General features: G+C 32.0%; 1 protein-coding gene across 4 annotated transcripts in view; it reads right to left on the bottom strand.

Annotated features, from left to right (window-relative positions):
- LOC108782294 (CUGBP Elav-like family member 2) overlaps positions 1–21,623 on the bottom strand; it is a 398,455-nt gene that overhangs the window by 256,471 nt on the left and 120,361 nt on the right. For 2 of the 4 annotated variants that reach the window (XM_018550531.1, XM_018550530.1), the window contains exons 2-3: positions 5,393–6,062; positions 2,087–2,731 (exon numbers count right to left, since the gene is read on the bottom strand). In XM_018550531.1, coding sequence (XP_018406033.1) covers positions 2,087–2,283 — 197 coding nt within the window. In that variant the 5' untranslated portion in view covers positions 2,284–2,731; positions 5,393–6,062. The remainder of the gene's footprint in view (positions 1–2,086; positions 2,732–5,392; positions 6,063–21,623) is intronic. The other 2 variants (XM_018550532.1, XM_018550533.1) reach the window with 2 other exon arrangements.

Below are 21,623 nucleotides of genomic sequence, written 5' to 3'. Positions count from 1 at the left end.
TTTTTTATAATTTTAATAGTGATAAAAGAAAATAACGAAAATATTATTTAAAATATATATACGGAGAAAATTTTCTCTTAGAATTTATTCTGAAAATCATGATAATCACGTAGAACAACATGGTATTTCAAAAAATTTTATGTGATTCTCTCTGATTTATTAATAATCTCTAATTCATGAAAGTTATATGTACTAAAATGTAATAACATAATAGCAACTAATTTTATTATAACATTAAAGTAAAATTTATAAATTTGACAAAACGCCTTATATTTTGTATTAGAGCAAAATACAATTTTTTTATTATATATAATAACAGTATATATACTGTTATTATAATTATTTATAAAACGTCTTTTGCATACAACATTAAAGATTCCTATCATCTCTCTCACCAATAATATTTAAGTTATCAAATTCCACTTTTACATCACTAAATATGGTAAAATTTTATATTTATAATTGATAAAAAATTTTCTCCATATGTAAAGCAAAAAATTTTTTTTAATATTTGTATTCAAAATTTTATAAACCAACCTTAACAAAAAAATTATCCTTTACAAATATTAAACTCTTATTATTTTTTCTCTCTCTCTGAGACATTTAACTCTTGCTGATACAAAATTATTCACTGTGACCAAGTATGTGACGTTGCTGATAGAAAATAATTTAACGCCATAATTCAGATTTTAAAAAATTGATTGTTTGGTTCTTATATAGGAAACCCTTTCGATTATATTATGACAATTTAGGACATAATAATTTTTAATTATTTAAGTCGAATTAATAATTTTTTATTAAAAAATTAGTGCATTATCCATAATTATACTAGAATAAAATATAATTTAAATTAGTGACGTAGCTTAAATTTATCGATAGCAGAGCTGTTTCTCGCGTGTTAAGTAACAATTGTTGGATATAATAACAGTGTCAGCACTACGCTACATTGTATTATGTCATTGGTATAAAGCAAGAAACTTTAGTTATATATGTTAATGTTAACATTGTTGCAACCACCTCTTGAATATGCTAATTAACTGAAATGAGGCGTAACATAGAGTTCTGTATGATATATGTTAGCCATATTAGCGTAAACAAAACATTTTAACAGATTGCCGATGGGGTATGAGATTTGCCGATCTACATAGCATAATGCAGAAATTTCCGTAGCCTGTTATTAGTGTGAAATGAGTAATCGCAACATGGGCGACCTACTTTCATATTAGTCAGTAATTATTCAGCAATATACAAATGAACATCATTGTGTTTTGTTATGACAATTAACAATTTACCTCAGTAAATAATCTAACGTTACTTTTATTGTTACTTAATATTCCAATGCTTATTAAAAAAACGATAATTTGCACAATAACAGTTTAATGCTTAACTGTCAAAAATATTTACAAATAATAACAAAAAGTAAAGATCTCAAAAACTATCACATATATAATTGCCATGTATATGTATACAATACCATTTACAGTATTTACCAAATAATAAGATAAATAAATTGGTTATCTAAAAATAAGTTAACCAATGAGAAACAAAGCCTTTAACGGTCTAGCTAGATCAAATTCCGTGTGAATTTATTCTATACTACGTATGTAGTCTTTTAAACTGTGCGCCGATTTTTCAGTCTTAAAACGCAAACTTTACTATACTACCACAGTAATATTACGAGTTAAATTGACTAGCAATTTAACAATTTTTGATGTTCTTTACACAACTTAGATCGATTTTAAATATATATATATATATATATATATATATATATAACGACGTATATTAAAATCTGCAAATAATTAATTCTTTTATTGCGAAAATTATTACTCCCGGCCGAGATAATATTTTTTTAAATTCAGCTATAGGTATAGACCGTTAAAAGCTTTGTTTCTTATTGGTTGTGTTCCTCATATGTACGGTTCAATGATATTTAAGATTTAATATTGTTAAAAATAAGTTACTTCTCTTATCCTAAAAATACGACTGTGTTTAAAATAACTTAAAATAAACAATACACAAAAATTCTTTTTGTAATTTTTTTTAAACAACTTTGCAGTGTAAAAATAATAGAAAAAAAACTCACGTATTTTCCTTTTGGTCGCCGTTGGCCGAGTGCGACGGGGACGGCTGGGTCTGCTGTTTGGAATAGGGATGGTGATGCACCACGTTGTTGTTATTATTGTTGTTATTATGCATGTGCACCTTGTTGGCGTTGCTGTCGGTAGGTGAGCCCGGCGAGATTTTACCCGCCAGAGCATTTAGCGACTGTAACATTTTCATGGGAGTCCGTTTGGCGACCGGGTGTCGGTGCCTCCTTCGCTCGGTCTCGTTTATCGTTGAGGAAGACAGGATTATTGTACGCTTGCGGTTTGAAGGCGTCAACCCTCAAACTCTACAGTATGTGCACGAACAAGCTACTTCTAGCGTCTCGGGTAAACTACGAACAACACAGGACACTCTCGATTCACGAATCACGTTCGCGCTCGGAAACGAATCGAAATCTTAGCACGAGGAGCACACACTCATCACGTGGATTAAGCACACCGACAACACGAAAGTACGCGGAAAGACTAATCCTGTTGAGGTCTTGTTCAATTCGTACCAGCGGTGACTGATAGTGATCGATATCCGACCTTTCGTTTCGTATACTTTAGAATCCAGACAGATATTGGAGCGTCTTTTGAGATCCGTTGCGACACGATCCAACTGTGGGTGCGAATACGAAACCCTGTGGACAAGTACCGGTGATATAAGAATTACATCTACATTCATGGATAAATTGTATGTCATTATCAAAATACATTAAATTTGTTTGATTGACACAATAGGTACGTGCAATGCTACTAATGCAGACTGATTGTTACAATAATAATTAAAAATATACTTAAATCATATCATGCATTTATTTTTGTTTCCACTGTATTTTAATTCTCTGCGTCATTTTTAAAGTCTCGTATTCAGAGATTAAAGTAAAATTAATTTTTGATGGAATACGTATAACACTATTTTTTTAATGAAAGTTATCAAAAAATTAATGATCTAACATCTTTATATTCCTACAATACCTGCTTCTTAGTTTAATCTATTCAAATATAATCAATTGTATATAGATATAAAAAGTTTTATCATTATATTCAAATATAAATAAAAAAAGCAAAAATATACTTTCTTTTATTCCATTAACTAAAATTTAATTAAAATTTCATTTTATTAAACTACTAAATATTACATATACAAATGTAAATAAATAACATAACTCATATAATATTTATTAGAATAATGCAACACGTTTATTAATAAACATAATGTTCAGCTACTTTTCTTAATAAGATCTTGGCGTCTTATCGATAGCAAACTTCGGCATTGTGATCCGTTCATGCGGATCGTAAAACATGGTGAAGACGAGAGAAAACCGGAGAAAAGCGGAGACAAACGTCGAACTGGAGAACACGGGACGACACCGTAGAGAAAAACTGGCTAAGCGGGCGCGTGCGTTGTAAACTGCTTTACAACGAGTCAATTAAAAGTTTAAGTTTAATTAGAAACTCGAGTCATGTGCGGCGCGCAAGCGAGGATGGAAGAGGAGGCTGATTTCGTTGCCCGTTCACCGCCCAGTTTTCGTCCTTTTCCTCCTTCTATCTCTCACTTTCGCGCCTCGCCTCGCCTTTCCCATCTGCGTAACTCCCGAGTCCCAAATTACCGGTCCACGAACTCCCTTTTGTATCGCGCACGTCTCACAGCGGGTCAAGTCTTGGGAGCCCGGCGCGCGGAAGAACGAAGAACGTGGGAGATATGCGCGATAGGAAGAAACTGATGGAGCTCCAGCGGAACGATACGACGGCGGAATCCGTCGCCTGAGAATTCGAATTAGTTTCCGACTTGGCGCGAAGGAGCATTTGCCGATTTCCCATTGCAATATAGAATGAAACTCTACGAACGAAAGCGTCTTTAACTTTGACAAAATCAAAGCGGGAAAATTATAAAGCGAAAAGATGGATGGGATTTAAAATCTTTAAATGTGTGTCAAATGTTAGAATGGTGTTTTTTTAGATTTTGCACAAATTATATATAGCTACTTTGACTACTCCACTTATGTAAATAATATTTGTAATTTTAATATAATTGAGACCTCAAGTTTAATTTAAAAAATAGAAAATAAAAATTAGACTTTATTTATTATTTATATATAACTTAAAAAGTATATATATGTATATAATTCGTTCTAAATCGACTGTGCCTGACTTATTAATAGAAATGATTATTTGCGGCTTCCTAGAATTTTATCAAAAATAGATAATTCAATTTTTTACCTAACTGGGGCACTATATTTGTTGTTTTCTAGCTAAAATTGAATTAAAATTAATCTCTCAATCTCTGACTAACAGAATCAAGCAGAGTTACAAAAGAACAGTCGTTATACATATAAAATAAATTCACAACTTTCTTCAATCTATTATTCGTTTTAAATTCAACATTGCGGGCGATTTAGTGAGAGCGTTTATATGATATTAATCATTAATTGTGAGATCAAGAAAGGATTACCGTCGGTTATATAGACTAAAAAAAGAATCAGAGTTAAAGCAATTCAAAGTAAAGGCTCGTCGGTTTTACTAGGTGTGTTCTTACAAAATCAAGAGAGAATTGAATAGGTACTTGCAAACCTGCCACTAAGCAACGCGAAAGGAAGAAAAGTCGAGCCGACGCGATGGGTGTAAGAACTCACGGTGAAGAGATTTTAGCTTCTTGCGGATTACATTTGAAGGTCCGTCGAGGGCAAAAAGATGAGGATACAGGAATACGCTAGTTCGAAAGGCGAAGTTGAGGACAAAGTGGAGTAAATTCGTGGCGACGGAGGATATAATTACCGGAACTACTTCGGTTGTCGAATGTCAAAGAGATCGCACATAATTTAACACATGAAGCGGAACCTGTACAAAGAGTATGATGCGGTGGGGCGGAGAAGATAGGGAAAATAGAGGCGAAACGGAGCATAGTTCGCGGCTTGTGCCGTAAGCGACAGCGAAAAAAGCGAAGAGAAAAGGGAAAAAATGACAGGATGGAAGGAGAGCGGAGGACAGAGGGACCGTATCTTGATATGCTACACCTAAGCCTTTTGTCCTGTACACATTTTTGCCTCTCCAGTCCTCTACTCAACTTTCCCCCTCACTTCTTTTCGCCCATGCTCTCCCACGCCCTCAATGTACGTCGACGTTCTTTGTCGCCGTCCACTTAACGCGCTAAAGCGTCAAATTAAAAACTCGAGGCACCCTGGAAAACAACGATTAATCGCTCACGCGGCAGCGATTGCCCGTTATCGTTCTTGCTCGTCGTTGTGACTTTATAGCGCGTTTCCCTCGGTTTTTCTCTCACTATAATCAACTTCCTATACCTTTTGGACTCACGCGATACCACTGGACACCTGGCCCGCGGAAGCGACACTTTCAAGATACCTCCTTGGAGCTGCAGAATGATGCACGAATCGCGAAATTATAGTAACCTGAGCGGCACGACGATCTCGTCGACGGCACCTGAGTACTATGACTGACGACTCGACGAGCGCAGTTACCGACCATCGTATCTCCGGATAAGCCTTATCGGTAACCAAATACCCCACCCTTCGCCCGTGGGACGCATCCCTCGTATGCCTCTTTTTATTCAGCACTCGCGTATTTTTCTGTCGACACAACGAACTTCACATTTGCAGTTCTCTCGCTTATACGTTGCTCGCGTGTTACGTTTTCTCTTTCTTTCTTTTTTATTACGATGCACCCAAATCCACCTACGTCAGACACTATTGGACGTTGGACACGTCGCTCGAATCACCAGCTTCTCCCGAATCGTCGACGTGGTGATCTCTGGAATGGCATGTGATCGTTCATGCGCGATCCAGACGCGTCATGACGACGCTTAGCGGTGTTTTGGATAGACGAATCGCGTTAAGGAACACGTTTCTCACAGAATCCCACAATGATGATCATTTCTCTTCCACGATATCACTTATAATCCATGGAGAATGTGAAGTCGCGTCGATTTTACGACGTCACCATGTCAATCGTCATCTGCAAAGAATGTACACCAGTTAAGAATACTACTTTTGTGTTTTGATTAAACGTCGTTAAAGTCATCCGTTTGAAACTCGCAAGGTACCTACATATAACTTTTATATCTTACTTAAATTAAGATCAATAAAAATAAAACAATGCATTTTCACTAATGGTGTACGAAAAAAATTGTAGAGATTTTATTTCCTAAATAGATTTACAAAAAATTAAACAAAAGAAAAAAATTTCTTAAAAAAAGGTAAAAACAGTTCGCCAATTTGAGAATAAATCGAATCACGTAAGAAACGAGAACTCAACCCAATTAACACTTTCTGTACGATTGTAATTACCGAAGCAAAACCAGATATGAGTGATCCTAAAATGTCTAACAGCGTGTGTTAAGAGCAAAAGAATGTTCGTCAATATTTTCTCACTACCAAGCCAAAGCGATGAAGCAGACACCGACCGGCGTTTTTAGAGATTAGATAAGACGTAGAACGCTTCACTGCAGTGACTTGCACAACGACACGGCGACGTGATTGCCTTGTGAAGACACTACCGTCGAGTAAAGCAGCGCAGTGGAGTCGTGGGTGCAACGGTACAAGAAATATTTGACGTTTATTGTATAAGTAAGTGTCCGACAAAATGCACGTCAAACCGCTAAAAGCGGAAATATTCAGTGGACGTACAGCCTTATACAACCGTTTCCATAAATTATAGCATTAATGCTTTGACGATCAACCGAGTGACACTCGTTGCGTGTCTTTCAAATTAAACCTCCGTAATTCAAGCAGCATAAAACTTTAAAACATTGTCCGAGGTTATCGCGCAATATATATGCGTCATATGGTATAACATTTTACTGATAAGTATAACAATCAATGCTGCTGCGGCTCTACTGGACTGTATTACATTTACTATTGAGTATTACGTAATACACAGGCGTCGATAATAAAATTGCAAACATTTTTTTACATCCCAAATTATATATAGATACAAAATATATATGAAAAGTGATAATTTTTTTTAGTATTGATTTCTTAAGAAAATTAAATACTATTGAAAACTAAAATTTGCATTTCATGCATACTGTTTTCAATATACATTTAGTAAAATAATAAAATATGCACACGCGCGTAAACCCTTATTTAGAAGTTGCAGATTTATTATATCTAAAATAATAATCATAATCAACTAATACATGCTCGTTCACTGAAAAAAGAGCACTATGTTTTTCTACGCGTTCACTCATTCTTCACGCAGTTTTCAAGATTTTTTAATGCAATTAATACGTTTAACTTAAAAAAAAAAAGATATATGTGTTATCTATATAAAAATATAAGATAATCAAATGTGCAAAGTGTGCGTATGTGTGTGTATATAAGTATATAAAATTATTACTGCGCGCATGATTCTTCTTTTGATTCTCTTTATTTAATAATCAATAGCTTTTTCGAGAAAAACATATACGAGATTATTTCAGATCGGAATTTGCAAGGCGAACATTTCTGCATATTTTATTATTTTATTACGTCATTTGACAGGTATAAATAATAACAGATCGATGAGTAATATCAACAATCAAAGGTCTACAAAATAATGAAATGCGTTATAACAGAGCATTATTCAATATAGTAATTAAAAATTCGTTGCGATTGATATTGCGCTCGTTTGCATATATGATGTATTTCATTTCGAAATTATGTTATAAAGAGGAATTGATAATTGTTATAAAGGAATTGTTGTCAAGCCGATAAATACAGTAAATAGGAGTAAATTTATATATTTAACTATACAATATTTTCATCGAGAGAAGCCCTCTGAAAGTTTCTGCAGGAATGGCCGTTATATTCTAGCGCCGCAAGCTTTTGAAACGAGTTTCGGAAGCAAAATTTGTTCGTCGAAAAGTAAAATAAAGCATTGTATTTCAACAACGAGAAGTTTTACGTCATACTTCAGTTGATGGAACGATTCGCTATTCCTTTGTGTGAAAACTTTTGTGACTAACTATTTAGAGTAACATGAGAAGAATGGTGGCAACAGTTAATTACAACGACAAAGTTAATCAAAACAATGAAATTTATAGAAAAAATGTAATAGAAAAGCACTTAAATTGGATTTAAAAGTATGTATAACTTAAAAATAAATACCAATTACCCCTACAATTGAAATTATTATGAGTTTATCGATCGAGTTATTTCACGTAATACAGTGAAGAAACATTTGAAACACGTTAGGCGTAAATAACTGACAGATATAAGCAGGCTGTAAGCGAAGTTCTCGTCCGAAATAACAATGCAGGCGATAGGATAGTATCGTTATTGCATAGCTAAGCAACCATCACTTGTTTGCCAGAGCGAAACAGTCCCGTTTGCAAACCGACAAAGAGGTATTGTTCTTTCGAGGGATCTCTCCAGCACGCTTGGTTCCTCTACTATTTACACGGCCTAACTCAACATCATATCCCAAAGTTCGCGCGGCTCTCCAGGAATAACGTACTTCAGGACAGTCACGCTTCGCAAGAGCATCATATCTCTAATATGATTTATCTAATTTATCTATTTAGCTCAAACTTTGTACAACAAACAAACATTTGTCGAAAAACAATACTTACACTTATATACGAAAGAACGACTTTGTTGAAAGATTAAAAAATTCAGCTGTATATAGACCTAAAAATAAATTTGTTGGACCATTAAAATAATTAGATAGTAAATTCAAACGTGATGAATAATGCTGCAAAAAGTTTTAACTTTCTACAATCGGTTTGAGTGTTCTACATAATTATTTTGATGAATCAACAATATTATTTCCAGATGTGTAACTGATTTTTAAACGATTTTAGCGAAATTTTATTCTTTGCTTGTAATTACAAACATTTATCGCAGTGTACAGAATTGCAGATGGTAATTAATTGTTTATCAAATATAAATTATTTGTACTAAATATATAATAGAAAATATTGAAAATACTAAGTAATATATAAATAGTGTAGAATCCGTATATTATTATTTAATCAAACATATTTGCAAAAAGATATTTGATTAAAATCCATGATTCATTATTAACACTAAAATATATAACAATCGGCATTAGTAAAAAATATGTTAATACGACGCAATGAATTTGATACACAATTCCTATAATATCGTATACACATATAAAATGTTTGAAAAACTCGTATCTATCATAAAGATACTTTCTTCATTATTTGGACACGAATCATTGTAATTCTCTCAGCACCGACTTCAACGGAATCGAGTGCAGAAACAATGAAAGTACAAGAACTCATGAGTCCGGCGCCATTCACGAGAACTTTCCACAGAATGCCCTAAAGTCCAGCGAGTCTAGATAAGTTATCGTCCCAGTTGAATCTCGACAACAAATCTCTCGGGGGTAACAGCGTTTTATCCAACGCGAAAACGGGACTGACCCACGAGCTTCTCGAAAGTAGAAGAATTTTCTGAAAGTCGTTTGCGAAAAGTACGATAGTTCAATAAGCATTTGACGACGACTCGACTTTACAGGATCAATGATTTCATCGATTGTAGCGAAATTTTTACGAGAGAGACGCAATTTTTATTCTATATAGGTATACCAAAAATGATATAGTCTGATATCAAATCTAATATACAGAAAAATCAATTTATACTCCATAATTTTCAATATAGTACGTATCACTAAATTCTTGCACTATCTACTTTGAAATTATTTATTATTCATAAAATATAGATTATTAAAAAATGTAAAATATTAATAAATATATTTTGCGTAATATTATTATAGGGTTCGATATAAATAAGGTGCCAGAATAATTATTAAAATGAATAATTATTAAAATGAAATTATATGAGGATAAGTTAATAATATTAAATTAAAATCGATAAAAGACAATAAATGGTAAGTAACGAAATTGTGTATTATTTGAGAGAGCAAGTAGAACATCAGAGCGTTGAATGGAACAAAGGCGTTCAGACACAAATTTTGGAGTCAGAGTTTAATTAAGTGTAATAAATACTTCTTTCGTCTCTCTCTCCCTTTCTCTCTCTCTCTCTATTATTGCAATTACCGACTTGTTCCTTTGGTGTACCGGCTTCAACTCTACATTACTATCATATATTACCCACATAGCAAAAGTTAATCTTATCTTATCGTAGGTATCTTATGTATCCAAAGGGATTTCTGTGAGTTTATCTTCTTAGAATCGTACAATATTACTGAGATATACCTACTAAAGATGTACATTCGCTTATTTATATGATATCCATGGAAGTCTCATGAGTGGATATCACTAGGAGATGTACCATGTTTATTTACCAAAATTTAAACTTCCAACTATATTTAGTGGATATCTTTAAATGTCTTTCGTGTGTGAATTCTCAACTAATTTTTATATCCTTAAATATACAAAATGTAACTATAAATAGTAGAATACATTAACATTCACAGATTCTGTTTAAAAAAATATTAAAAGTAAAGATAATTACGATTTGACCATTTCTTTCTGTAAGGCTCTAAAAAAAATTTAATTTAATTATAATTTGAATGGAGTATATAGTTTCTACATAGTTTTGACAGAAAACAATATTTTGTACGATGATATAAATCAAATATGAAGCGTTAAGTATATTACACGTTTCTAATACTAAATCAAACAGAAGCAGTACCTAATCAGAGAAAAGAAATTAATATTTTTTAAATATAAATATTACTAAAACAGAATTATGTTATTCTTTTGAAGTAAGTAGTGAATTGTGTGACAACAATATGGTATATTAGTTTTGTTTTATCATATCAAAAGGCACGATAATGTTTTGATACTGAGAGTTCTTGGTACTAAGAATAATATAAAGATTAATTCGTATATGTAAATAATTAAAAACTTCTTAGATATAATTACCTAGAAAAAATTATACAAATTTTAAAAATAAAAACGGATAATTCTTTATAATCTTTTTTTATTATATTTTATTTATAAAACTATTCTAATTCAAAATAGAACAGTATAAATGCATTACGTTAAATCACAAACCATAAATATTTTCAAATAATTTTATCGATAATTTTTTAATCTGTATCAATAGAATCATTTCGATCAAATGAAACCATCCTAAAAAAAAGTTCTATATTAATAATTACATATTTAAGAGTTGAAATTTAGAATGTACAGAATAATTGCATATTTAAGAGTAGAAATTTAAAATGTACAGAATAATGTAATAAAATTTGCTTGTGTTAATAATAAAAAAAATTATTTATCTCTCTAAAATTATCTCTAAAAGTCGTACAGTGTAAATTATGTAATGAAATTTTCTTATAGAATCTGCATTTTAATAATTAATATAGTCACATAGTTATACAGTAGACCTATGAGAAGCGCGATATTTGTTAGAACGACGATAAAATTATAATTATATAACATTACATTTATGTAGAATATTACGTGCGTTATATTATTTCGTTTTTGTGCGTCGTAATAGAGCGTTCATTTTTCCTCGCTCGGGCAAAATTGCGCTCATCGCGCCCCATTTAGTAAATGCGTCTCTGACCCGATTACAAATATTCCCGCGATCGAATCTTTTCCACCAGCATACCTTTTAATACATTAAATACAAATACTCGTTATGCAACTCACATTTATGTCTGAACGCTACGCAGGAATATCGTATATTTGCGATTGTAAAAGTTATAACTGTGAATGTCCGCGAGAATCCCAATGCAAGCCGGAAAAGATACTTCACCGATAGAAATACGGTCGATGGTATGGAGAGGGATGCAGAGTGTGAAGATGAAAAGTTACAAAAATGTTATTACCGCCATGAATTGCCAAAGGCAGGTTGCGTTTTCCAACCCGTCGGAAATGTTCCCCTGCGGTTCCCAGCTCGCGGCGTACTTTTTGCTCTTCAAACTTGTTCCATTTTCTATATCGAAATGTGATGCGAAATCTCATCGAGAGACACGGACGTAATACTATATAAAAATGAATATATACCTGCATAGGTAGAGAAGTATTTGTACTTTCGAAAAGATTGACAGAGTATATCAAACCTATGTAATGGAAAACGATTTTATAATGTAATAATATAAGGATCAATAATATTTAAGAAAATGTTTTAATATATTTTTATCATTTATTCCTACTTGAAGACGATCACAGTTGGATCTTATTGTTAATGCTTAACATTCTGTGAGAATTATATACATTTTTTAATTTTTTAAACTGCAAATTTTTTCCAATTTATATTTTTTTATTAATTTATATATTTTCATTAATTGGTCTCTGATATTAAAAATTTGTGTATTATTATGAACAGTTATCTATATGATGATGATTAAACCACCGTTACTCTATTAATATACGATTCTCATATTCCTATAAATTGCAATAACTAATTAAACATATATCTCTATGTCACAATTTATACTTGCTAATTCATGTTCGGTAATTACACGGGAGCAATAATTTACGATCAAATTTAATTATTATATAATTGTTGTTTAAGATTATACGTATAGCAATTATAAACCATAAATTACTTTAATGCAGTATCATTTTCAATTAAGTGTCACTTTCAAGATATTATTATAGATAACAGTAAAATAGTGAATAAGCTGAAGATAACTAAAGTTCGATATAATGGCAATTATGAATGCAACCATAACAGGAATACCACAGACTGAGCATTATAGTTCACCGGATATGTCGTTGTGGATGTTACGTAGCAGGTGTGCTGCGCTATTCGCCAACTCGATGACGATGTGTGCTCGTTATTAGCAAAATTGCGTGAGCTAATTGACTAATTAGAGATTAACGATGAATGCTAGTTCCGAATGTATTGATGGATTACTGTTTTGGACCAGCGACGAGCGGCCATTATGACATAGTTTATCAATGTGTTTCAACTGTGATATTAGAATTTTTTTAACATGTGCTGCATAATTATCTACAACAATGTAGATAATTAATGCAACAATATAACATAATACTATTATAATACGTAAATAATTATATTCTTGTTACACGTTATTATATGTATATTCTACTATTATATGTATACAAATATAATAGTAATTTATGTATGTGTACTATAATATTCCTTCTATGTATATACTATTGTACTCTATATTGGAGATTTAAATAAATATATTTTAGAATAAAAAACATATTTCAATAAATGTATTTCAGAATTCTAACTTAGTCTTCATAAGAAAATAATATTGTATTACATAATTATATTTTTAGATGTTTATCAATAGTTCTGCAAATATTACATAAAAAATATTTATACATATATTGTATATCATCAACGTATAATAAATAACTTTGATGCGGATCGACTTTTCTCTGATAAACGAGATATATTCATAGGTACAAGCTACCGAATGACAGCAATGCCCATTACCGATGACACAACTAATTAATTAGTGATTAGCGACGAAAGCTCGGTCGCCCTCTATATTGATGGATTGCTGTTTCCGGTCCGCTCCGATCATACATTATACCGCAGCGAGTGTTCCAAATAGTCATATGAGTCGATCGATATCAGTTAAAAGCATTTCGCTTCATATTCTATACTCCATATGTTATCTCAAGCTTCAAGAAAGATATATATATATATATATATATTTTATTTTAAACTCAATCAGTTAATTGATACAGAATGGATGATTTTTTAAAAGTAATCAATTAGTCTGTATTTTGTATTTGTGCGTATAAAGACTATTTGTTTGCTTGTAACTTGGTTAGTATACTTTTAATTTATAGACACAGTCAAAATATTTACTCGTAAATAAGAGAATAGAAATAATAGTTCTTTTTAATACAATAAATATTTAGATCTTAATTAATTTTTATACGTTGACAACGTCACGTCACTTCAAAGATTTATCTAAAGTTAATAAACAAGAATAACTTTAATATTAATAAAAACCAATATTGTGAATAGAATATACAATAATATCGCAGAAGCATTGTTATTATTCGTCATATTCAACCAGTTTGTAAAAGTAAAAGCGAAAGAGGAGAAAGAGAGAGAGAAAGAGAACGTTGGATACTTTAAATTAAATTCTATGAAGTGCGAAATACATTGTCGATAATATGCAAAAGTTTCGCGGTATCTCCATGGCGAGATAGTTATTACGGTTTCGCGCTATGGCAGCTCGTGGAACAAACCTGCTCGTATAATCTAGAGTCGACTCAAGTTGATATGAGTCGTGCTAAAGAGCAACAGCTTCGCAATGGAACTTTTACAAAGTAAGGTGAATCTGGTGAAAGATGTGGTAGTCTGAAATCAGGGAAAAGCTGCGACGAAAGAACGTTTCTCGTGGGATTGATCTTGAATGGGGATAAACGTTATTGACGTGGACACAACGTTACGCACAGCCTTCCACCGAGTATTTTCAATCACGAGATTGCTCAATTGCAGCATGGTTTTCCCCTTCTCGGCTACGTTGCTTCTTTCTTCAAGAACATCGTTTTCCTCTTATTTGCTAAAGCGGGAAGACCGAAGCCAGATTAAAAAGCGCGACTACGAGAATGATTATCTCCAGTACCGACAATACAGACAAGGTAACAGGACAAGAGGGATGGATGGCTTAAATGCATCTTCCTGCTCAATCTGATTGAGTACAGTCGGAGTGAAGTCGACGTAAATGTAATGGTCTCTGATTAAAAATTATTGTGCAACCATTTTTTAATTTACTTTTTACGATTCTAAAGAATGCTTTAAATAAAATAAAAATATTACAAAAAATATAACAATTATCCCAATGACAAATTTTTGTAATACTTTGTAAAAATTTGTAATTTTTATTAAATATATAAATAACAAAAAATATTTAGTATAAATATTGAAAAAAAAATGTTTATTTACTTGCTAAATGTATCATACATTGTTGGTATCAATACGTCATTCGAAATCAATACTTTTAAAACATTTGGCATATAATTGGTAATATTTAATTTTAATTTCGGAATTGTTGGAAACATCATTCATTTAATTAGATTGCTCTAAATCGTACAGCTTAATAAAAGAAGAATTCTTCAGTTAATTAGCAGCTCACCGTACCTTCCATACCCCTCATCGAAATTTTAATCTCCGGTGGGACAAAAATGAACGTGGATACTCTGCTCAACTAGAACTTCTCCGCGAAGCCAGAAGAAATGGCATTAATGCGCCGGAACAATTGTAAAAAGTAGATTAAAGCGGACAGTCACGACCGCAAATAATTCCAGCTGCGTCCATCGCCGGATATCATAATAGTCCTGTTATTTAAATGGACGTCATCAACGGGCACGTGACGTATCATTAAACTAGAACATTAAACTGCAAGCGTTAATCTTTTCCCCCGCGCGTACGCTTAAAACTTTTGTCCCGTGGGGTCTGGTAGCGTCCTTCTTTCTCTGATAAACTACCTCTTTTGCTTCTTTTTATCCTCTTCGATCCTCTCGGACTCACCCCATGGTTCCCCTGACTGAGCCAAGTGCTCGGTGACACGACAAAAGTCACTTAGCTCGGTGATGAGGTAGGCTTTGGCGATTTCCACTGCCATTCCGGTATCTGTTGTCGCGTGGCAAGAGTAAATGAAGGTAAAAACTCTATAACTAGAGGGAAAAAACCTTATGGAATATCTGAGAATAAAGTTTACCAACTATTCTTGTTTCTGACGTATAAGTAGTTCATGTGCGAAACCGGTACAAAGCAGCAAAAATGAAAGGGACGTCGCAACGTAAGCATTGTATAGAACCAGCTTTATCATGCGCTTTGTAAAAACTGCACTACTTATTTTTATGAAATGCTTGCCATACTAAATATAATCCGCCACTGTATAATATTACCTCTTTTAAAGTAATAAGCCGCTTTTACTTTCCTATAGTAGTTATACGTGTACTGCTAGAATATACACGCATATGAGAAAACCAACGCAATATTAAAAAATTGTGAAAATGTAGATTTGTCGTAATAACATATACAATAATGTTGCGTTTCATATTCTGGCTAGATATAAAATAAAATTTAACTTTTGAAATACACAATGTTACAAATATCATATGAATATTTATTTACGTTATGAGCTAAATACCACTAAATAATGTAAGATAAAATATTTTGAATTCTGTAAAAACAATAAATTATACTCGTTTATATTTGTAAAAAATATAAACCAGAAAGTCATAATGCATTCGAACTAAAAAATCATATAAATTCAGTATTAGTTTCTTTTTTATAAATACCTCGTTTAAGATGCGTTTTAAGATTTGTTTTGGGTTTATAAGAATCATGATTTATCCTTGTTTAATATTTGATAGATAACAAATATAAGCTAATTCTTACAGCGTGAATGTGCAGTAAGCGTGAAAAGAGAACGCTTTAATATTATAATTAACAGTGATCAAGCTCTGAAAACGTGAGACTTACACATAAATAAAAATTTACATTAAGTATCTGATGGTTATACGAAAAATTCATTAGAAGAAATGTACCTCGTAATGAGAATACGATTTGTGTTTGCGCGAAGAGTTTCAAATAGCAAATCTCCGTGATACAATAATGAGCCCAGAAAACTTCTTGTGTCTCCTACTTTTCTAATTTGCCCTTAAGTTCAAGTCATATTGTTGTCGCAATTTTCTTGTAATGACTTTCATTCGAAACACGACTTCGCGGCACGTATTTTAAACTAGTTGAGCACTTTTTAACCACCGAGTTTGGACGAAAGCTCTTGTAACTGGCTTTAAAATGCCGGATTTTTGTGGCGTAATAATGAAAGGAATTTTCATGTCGCTGTATTTCGCTTTGTATGCATTCAACGTTCTGAGAGTTAAATGCGAATGGGAATGCTACCAGCACAACGTTTTGTATCAATTTACATTTCTCACTTGGTATTTTTTTTGTGTTGTATTTTATATTTCTTGTTTTCTCGAAAAAGAATTCTATTTTAAAAATTTATGTTAAAAATTTTTTGTACTACAATTATAATGGACTTGATATATAAAGAGCGATATGTAAGGACTGAACTAGCGCTATTTATAAATTAACCTTATTAATCATGTCTGAATGGTACAACTGTGCAAAACGAAGTTACGTCTGCAATTCAGATCACATCAGTGATATCTATATTTGATTCTTATAAAAATCAACTTACAAGTTTTTCTCTATACTGATTAAACTTCAAATCAATCATTATTTAACAAAATTTTTATAGAAAATCCAAGTACTTCAGTGAATAATTGAAAAATTATTACAGATATATGAAAAGAGATAAAATATTATTATCTATTTACTTAAAGTTAACATTATTTTCTGATAAAATTTGAAAATTAATTTGCTAAACATTTCATTAAATTTTTTTATTAAGAAAGTATTGACCAAACATATATTTGGTCAATACTTAAATAAATTTAACAAATATATTTACAATTAGAAATACAATAAAATTATACATAGTATGTTACACATAATAACGAAATATCTATATACTTTTCTTTGTATATGCGTAACTTAATGCGTAAGAAACAGAACATCCTCTGTATTTTGTCCGTATACAGCTTCATAAATAGCGTCAATACTGGAATGAGCTTAAACCAATCACTAAAAATATCGATAGCTTGCCTAACTGCATCCAGCTTAGAGAAAATTAAGTGCATTCAATGGCACATAACGAAAGGTATTTCAAGCCAGAGTTTCTGCTTTAATCTCACGTTACGAGCAACTAAAGTTCCGCGGAACGAGAATCGATACGGCGACAAAGTACGCAAATAAAGAAGCGCCCGAGAAATAAGGTAAATTGAGAAAGTGAATTGAGCAACCGGTGATTTTCATCAACCGAGCTAGCTTGATTTGGCGCGTGCAACAGGTCCTGCTATTTACTTTGAAGAGTAAGGACTAAATCAAATTTTAGTGAGTGTCACCGAGTGTGTACCCCTCCTTGTTTATATATCTTATTTTATTTACGTATTTACATATATGCAGTTCTTAATTGAATTTTGGTTTATGATATGTGAGAATCGCGAAAATTATATTTCGAATATTTATCTAACTATAGCAATACCTACATCACAATATTGCCCGGAACATCACGTTATCATATTGCGGTCAAAATTAACTGCAATTAAATTAAAGTAAATTACATTAAATTAGATCGCGTTAAATGATATAATTTTATGCAAACTTCCGGCAAATGTGAAATCGTTTCTAAACGCACACTGAAGTCGTACATAATATATTATGCATTATTACATATATTAACATGTAAACTAAGTTTTACCAGCATATATGCAATGATTCGCAATACTACAATATATCCAGTTATTATAAATAACAAATATGGTTAATAATACACGCGCATATAATTATAACATGATATAATAATATAAAATTATACTTTTTTTCTCGAAATATTAGTGATGTACATGATTAATTAAAAGACTATCGTTTTCACTCGATAGTTACAAAAAAAAGTTATAGAAGATATTTTTAAAATATTAAAAGAAAACAATTTCAGATTTTTATACGCTTTCTATTCACTGTTGTAACTAATTAATAACAAAAAAAAAGTAATGTAAATTAATTAAAATTATAAATTAATTTAATATATTATATGTATATACAGTAATTATCACTATTGTGTTGTGTGTTGTATGGAGGGTAAATACAAAGTTCTCAAAAATATTTTAAGCGATTGCTTTACTGTTTGAATTTTGAATTGGGTTGATATAAAAAAATAAGTGTCACTTAAATTTTTGTATTTAATAACATAAGAATTTCAAAAAAACTCGAAGCGGTTTCGGACAATTGTAACAAATCCCTTGTCAGTATTCTTTCTTTATATATCGTAGCAGGCATCAATTATATGTTATAAAAATATATCTAGGAGAAACATGATATTGTGAACTAGTGATCGATTCTGTTTTTGTCGCAGAAAATCTTTGCGGAACAAAGAATGGTCAGATGATACGCCAACATAACTGTCAACAAACGACATATAACTCCGGAACGCGATCGTGTACTTTCACATATATATTTTATCAATGAATGGTAAACTTTATCGGACTGTTTACAATGAAAACAGTCCGGCACATGTAAGCTCTGCAGTAGTAGCGCATATGTCGATTCTAGTGTTGACCCAAGCAACGTTTACTGCCTCCATAAGCAATTTTATCGCCAGTATGTGAAAACTGTCAAAATACGCGTTTCTAGGATTATGATGTAGTTCGTCAGAGTATTTTACGTAACAAACCTCTCATACCTTCCACACGAAAAGAAACAATTAGAACAATCATTCGTTAACAACTATTAATTGTTGTTATGGTTCCTGTTCACTCACCATTACTACTTCGGATTATAACGTCAGAAATGAAAAAATAAAAATTCACAATAAAAATTCTTGCAAAGTGTACTGAAATGGAAATATTTTTTTGTGTTTTAATAAAACAACACTCACAATCAGATCGAACTAATTTGTAAAATACATCGAAAACTCTTTTTTGTTTCATTATAGTGAATAAATAACTATATATAAAATAACAGTATATAAAAAGAAATTGTCCATAATCAAAAATAAAGTGATCTCACTGTGATAAATTCTCAAATTGTCAAATTAATAATATTTATAGACATAAATAAAATTCGATTTCTCCTCAAAACAAGAAGATAGTTTTTGATATATTTTATAAGTCTATTCTACTGTAATTGCAAATGTTATTTTATTAAAAAATTATAATTTGCAAGAATTTTTATTGTATTTCCTCTATTTTCACTTTTAACGTCATAATTTGAGATAGTAATAGTGAAAGAGAAAACTAAAATCATACAAATTTTTCTTTCTCCTTTCTATATTAAACAATACCTACCAAAATAATTACAAATTAATAACTATACAACGCGCAATGCACCTCAGTCTATCTATTCCATACTGTCATAATTTGAGATAGTAATAGTGAAAGAGAAAACTAAAATCATACAAATTTTTCTTTCTCCTCTCTATATTAAACAATACCTGCCAAAATAATTACAAATTAATAACTATACAACGCGCAATGCACCTCAGTCTATCTATTCCAAAATCTCATTTTCCTCTTTAAAAAAAATCTTTTAGAAAAGTTTCCCTCTCGCATCATAGTCATAATAGATTGTCTATAAATATCTTAAAATTGGCGTGTCACGCTTTTTTGAAGCCTCTTTTCGTTGAGGCTGTTGGAATTCTCTGATTTTGATGTGATTTCGTATTTGAGGATTTTCGGGGTCGATTATTTCGAATCTGTACTCAAAAATTGAAAATTCGAAATAGTGGATCTAATATGGCGAACGTAAAATTAACGTAAATCCTAAAGATTGTTCGATTTTGGTGAAATTAGGTATATTAGTGATTTAGGGGGTGTTCGTTACGAATCCGTTCTCAAAAATTGAAAGTTCGAAATAGTTGATCCAATATGGCGGACGGAAATGTTACTGAAATCCTTAAGATTCTTCGATTTTGTTGAAATTTGGTTACAGGTGGTTTTTGGGGACGTTCGTTACGAATCCGTATTTAAAAATTGAAAGTTCAAAATGGCGTTTTGATTCAGTCTTCTAAAATCTGTTTTCGTTAATCTGGCGGATGGAATATAAGGGGGATTTTGATTTTAGTGTTTTTGAAGTAGAATTTAAATTAGCAAAAAAAAGCCCTTCAAGAATATGTAGTTGATTTTTCACTTGCTGCTATTTTTCTTTGAAAAATGGATGGACAAATTTTTTTTGAAGTCCCACGTCGGAAAATTTTTTCAGAGTACCGAGTAGTTCTGAGTAGCGTTTCTTATAGTTCTCGACGAGTTCTATCAAAAACTGTAAGGTGAAAAAGCGATTAGACCAACGGTTTGCAAGATACAGTGACATTTGTCAGAAGATCAACAATTTTTAGAGTATATCTCGGAAATCATTGGTCCAATCGCTTTGAGCCCTGATACTTTTCGACAGAACTCGCCGAGAACTGTCCAGCACTCCGATCAGAACTACTCGGTACTCCCAAAAAATTTTCCGACGTGGGACTTAGAAAAAAATTTTTGGTTATAAATTTTTTGGGAGTACCGAGTAGTTCTGATCGGAGTTCTGGACAGTTCTCGGCGAGTTCTGTCGAAAAGTATTAGGGCTCAAAGCGATTGGACCAACGGTTTCCGAGATATACTCACTTTAAAAATTGTTGATCTTCTGACAAATGTCGCTGTATCTTGCAAACCGTTGGTCTAATCGCTTTTTCACCTTACAGTTTTCGATAGAACTCGTCGAGAACTATAAGAAACGCTACTCAGAACTACTCGGTACTCTCAAAAAATTTTCCGACGTGGGACTTGGAAAAAAATTTTTGGTCATAAATTTTTTGGGAGTACCGAGTAGTTCTGATCGGAGTTATGGACAGGTCTCGGCGAGTTCTGTCGAAAAGTATTAGGGCTCAAAGCGATTGAACCAACGGTTTCCGAGATATACTCACTTTAAAAATTGTTGATCTTCTGACAAATGTCGCTGTATCTTGCAAACCGTTGGTCTAATCGCTTTTTCACCTTACAGTTTTCGATAGAACTCGTCGAGAACAATAAGAAACGGTACT

This window comes from Cyphomyrmex costatus, unplaced genomic scaffold (assembly GCF_001594065.2).
Source record: "Cyphomyrmex costatus isolate MS0001 unplaced genomic scaffold, Ccosl1.0 scaffold123, whole genome shotgun sequence".
NCBI classification, from domain to species: Eukaryota; Metazoa; Arthropoda; class Insecta; order Hymenoptera; family Formicidae; genus Cyphomyrmex; species Cyphomyrmex costatus.
The sequence above is the reverse complement of the archived record's forward strand: the minus strand, read 5'-3'. Positions and strand labels throughout refer to the sequence as shown.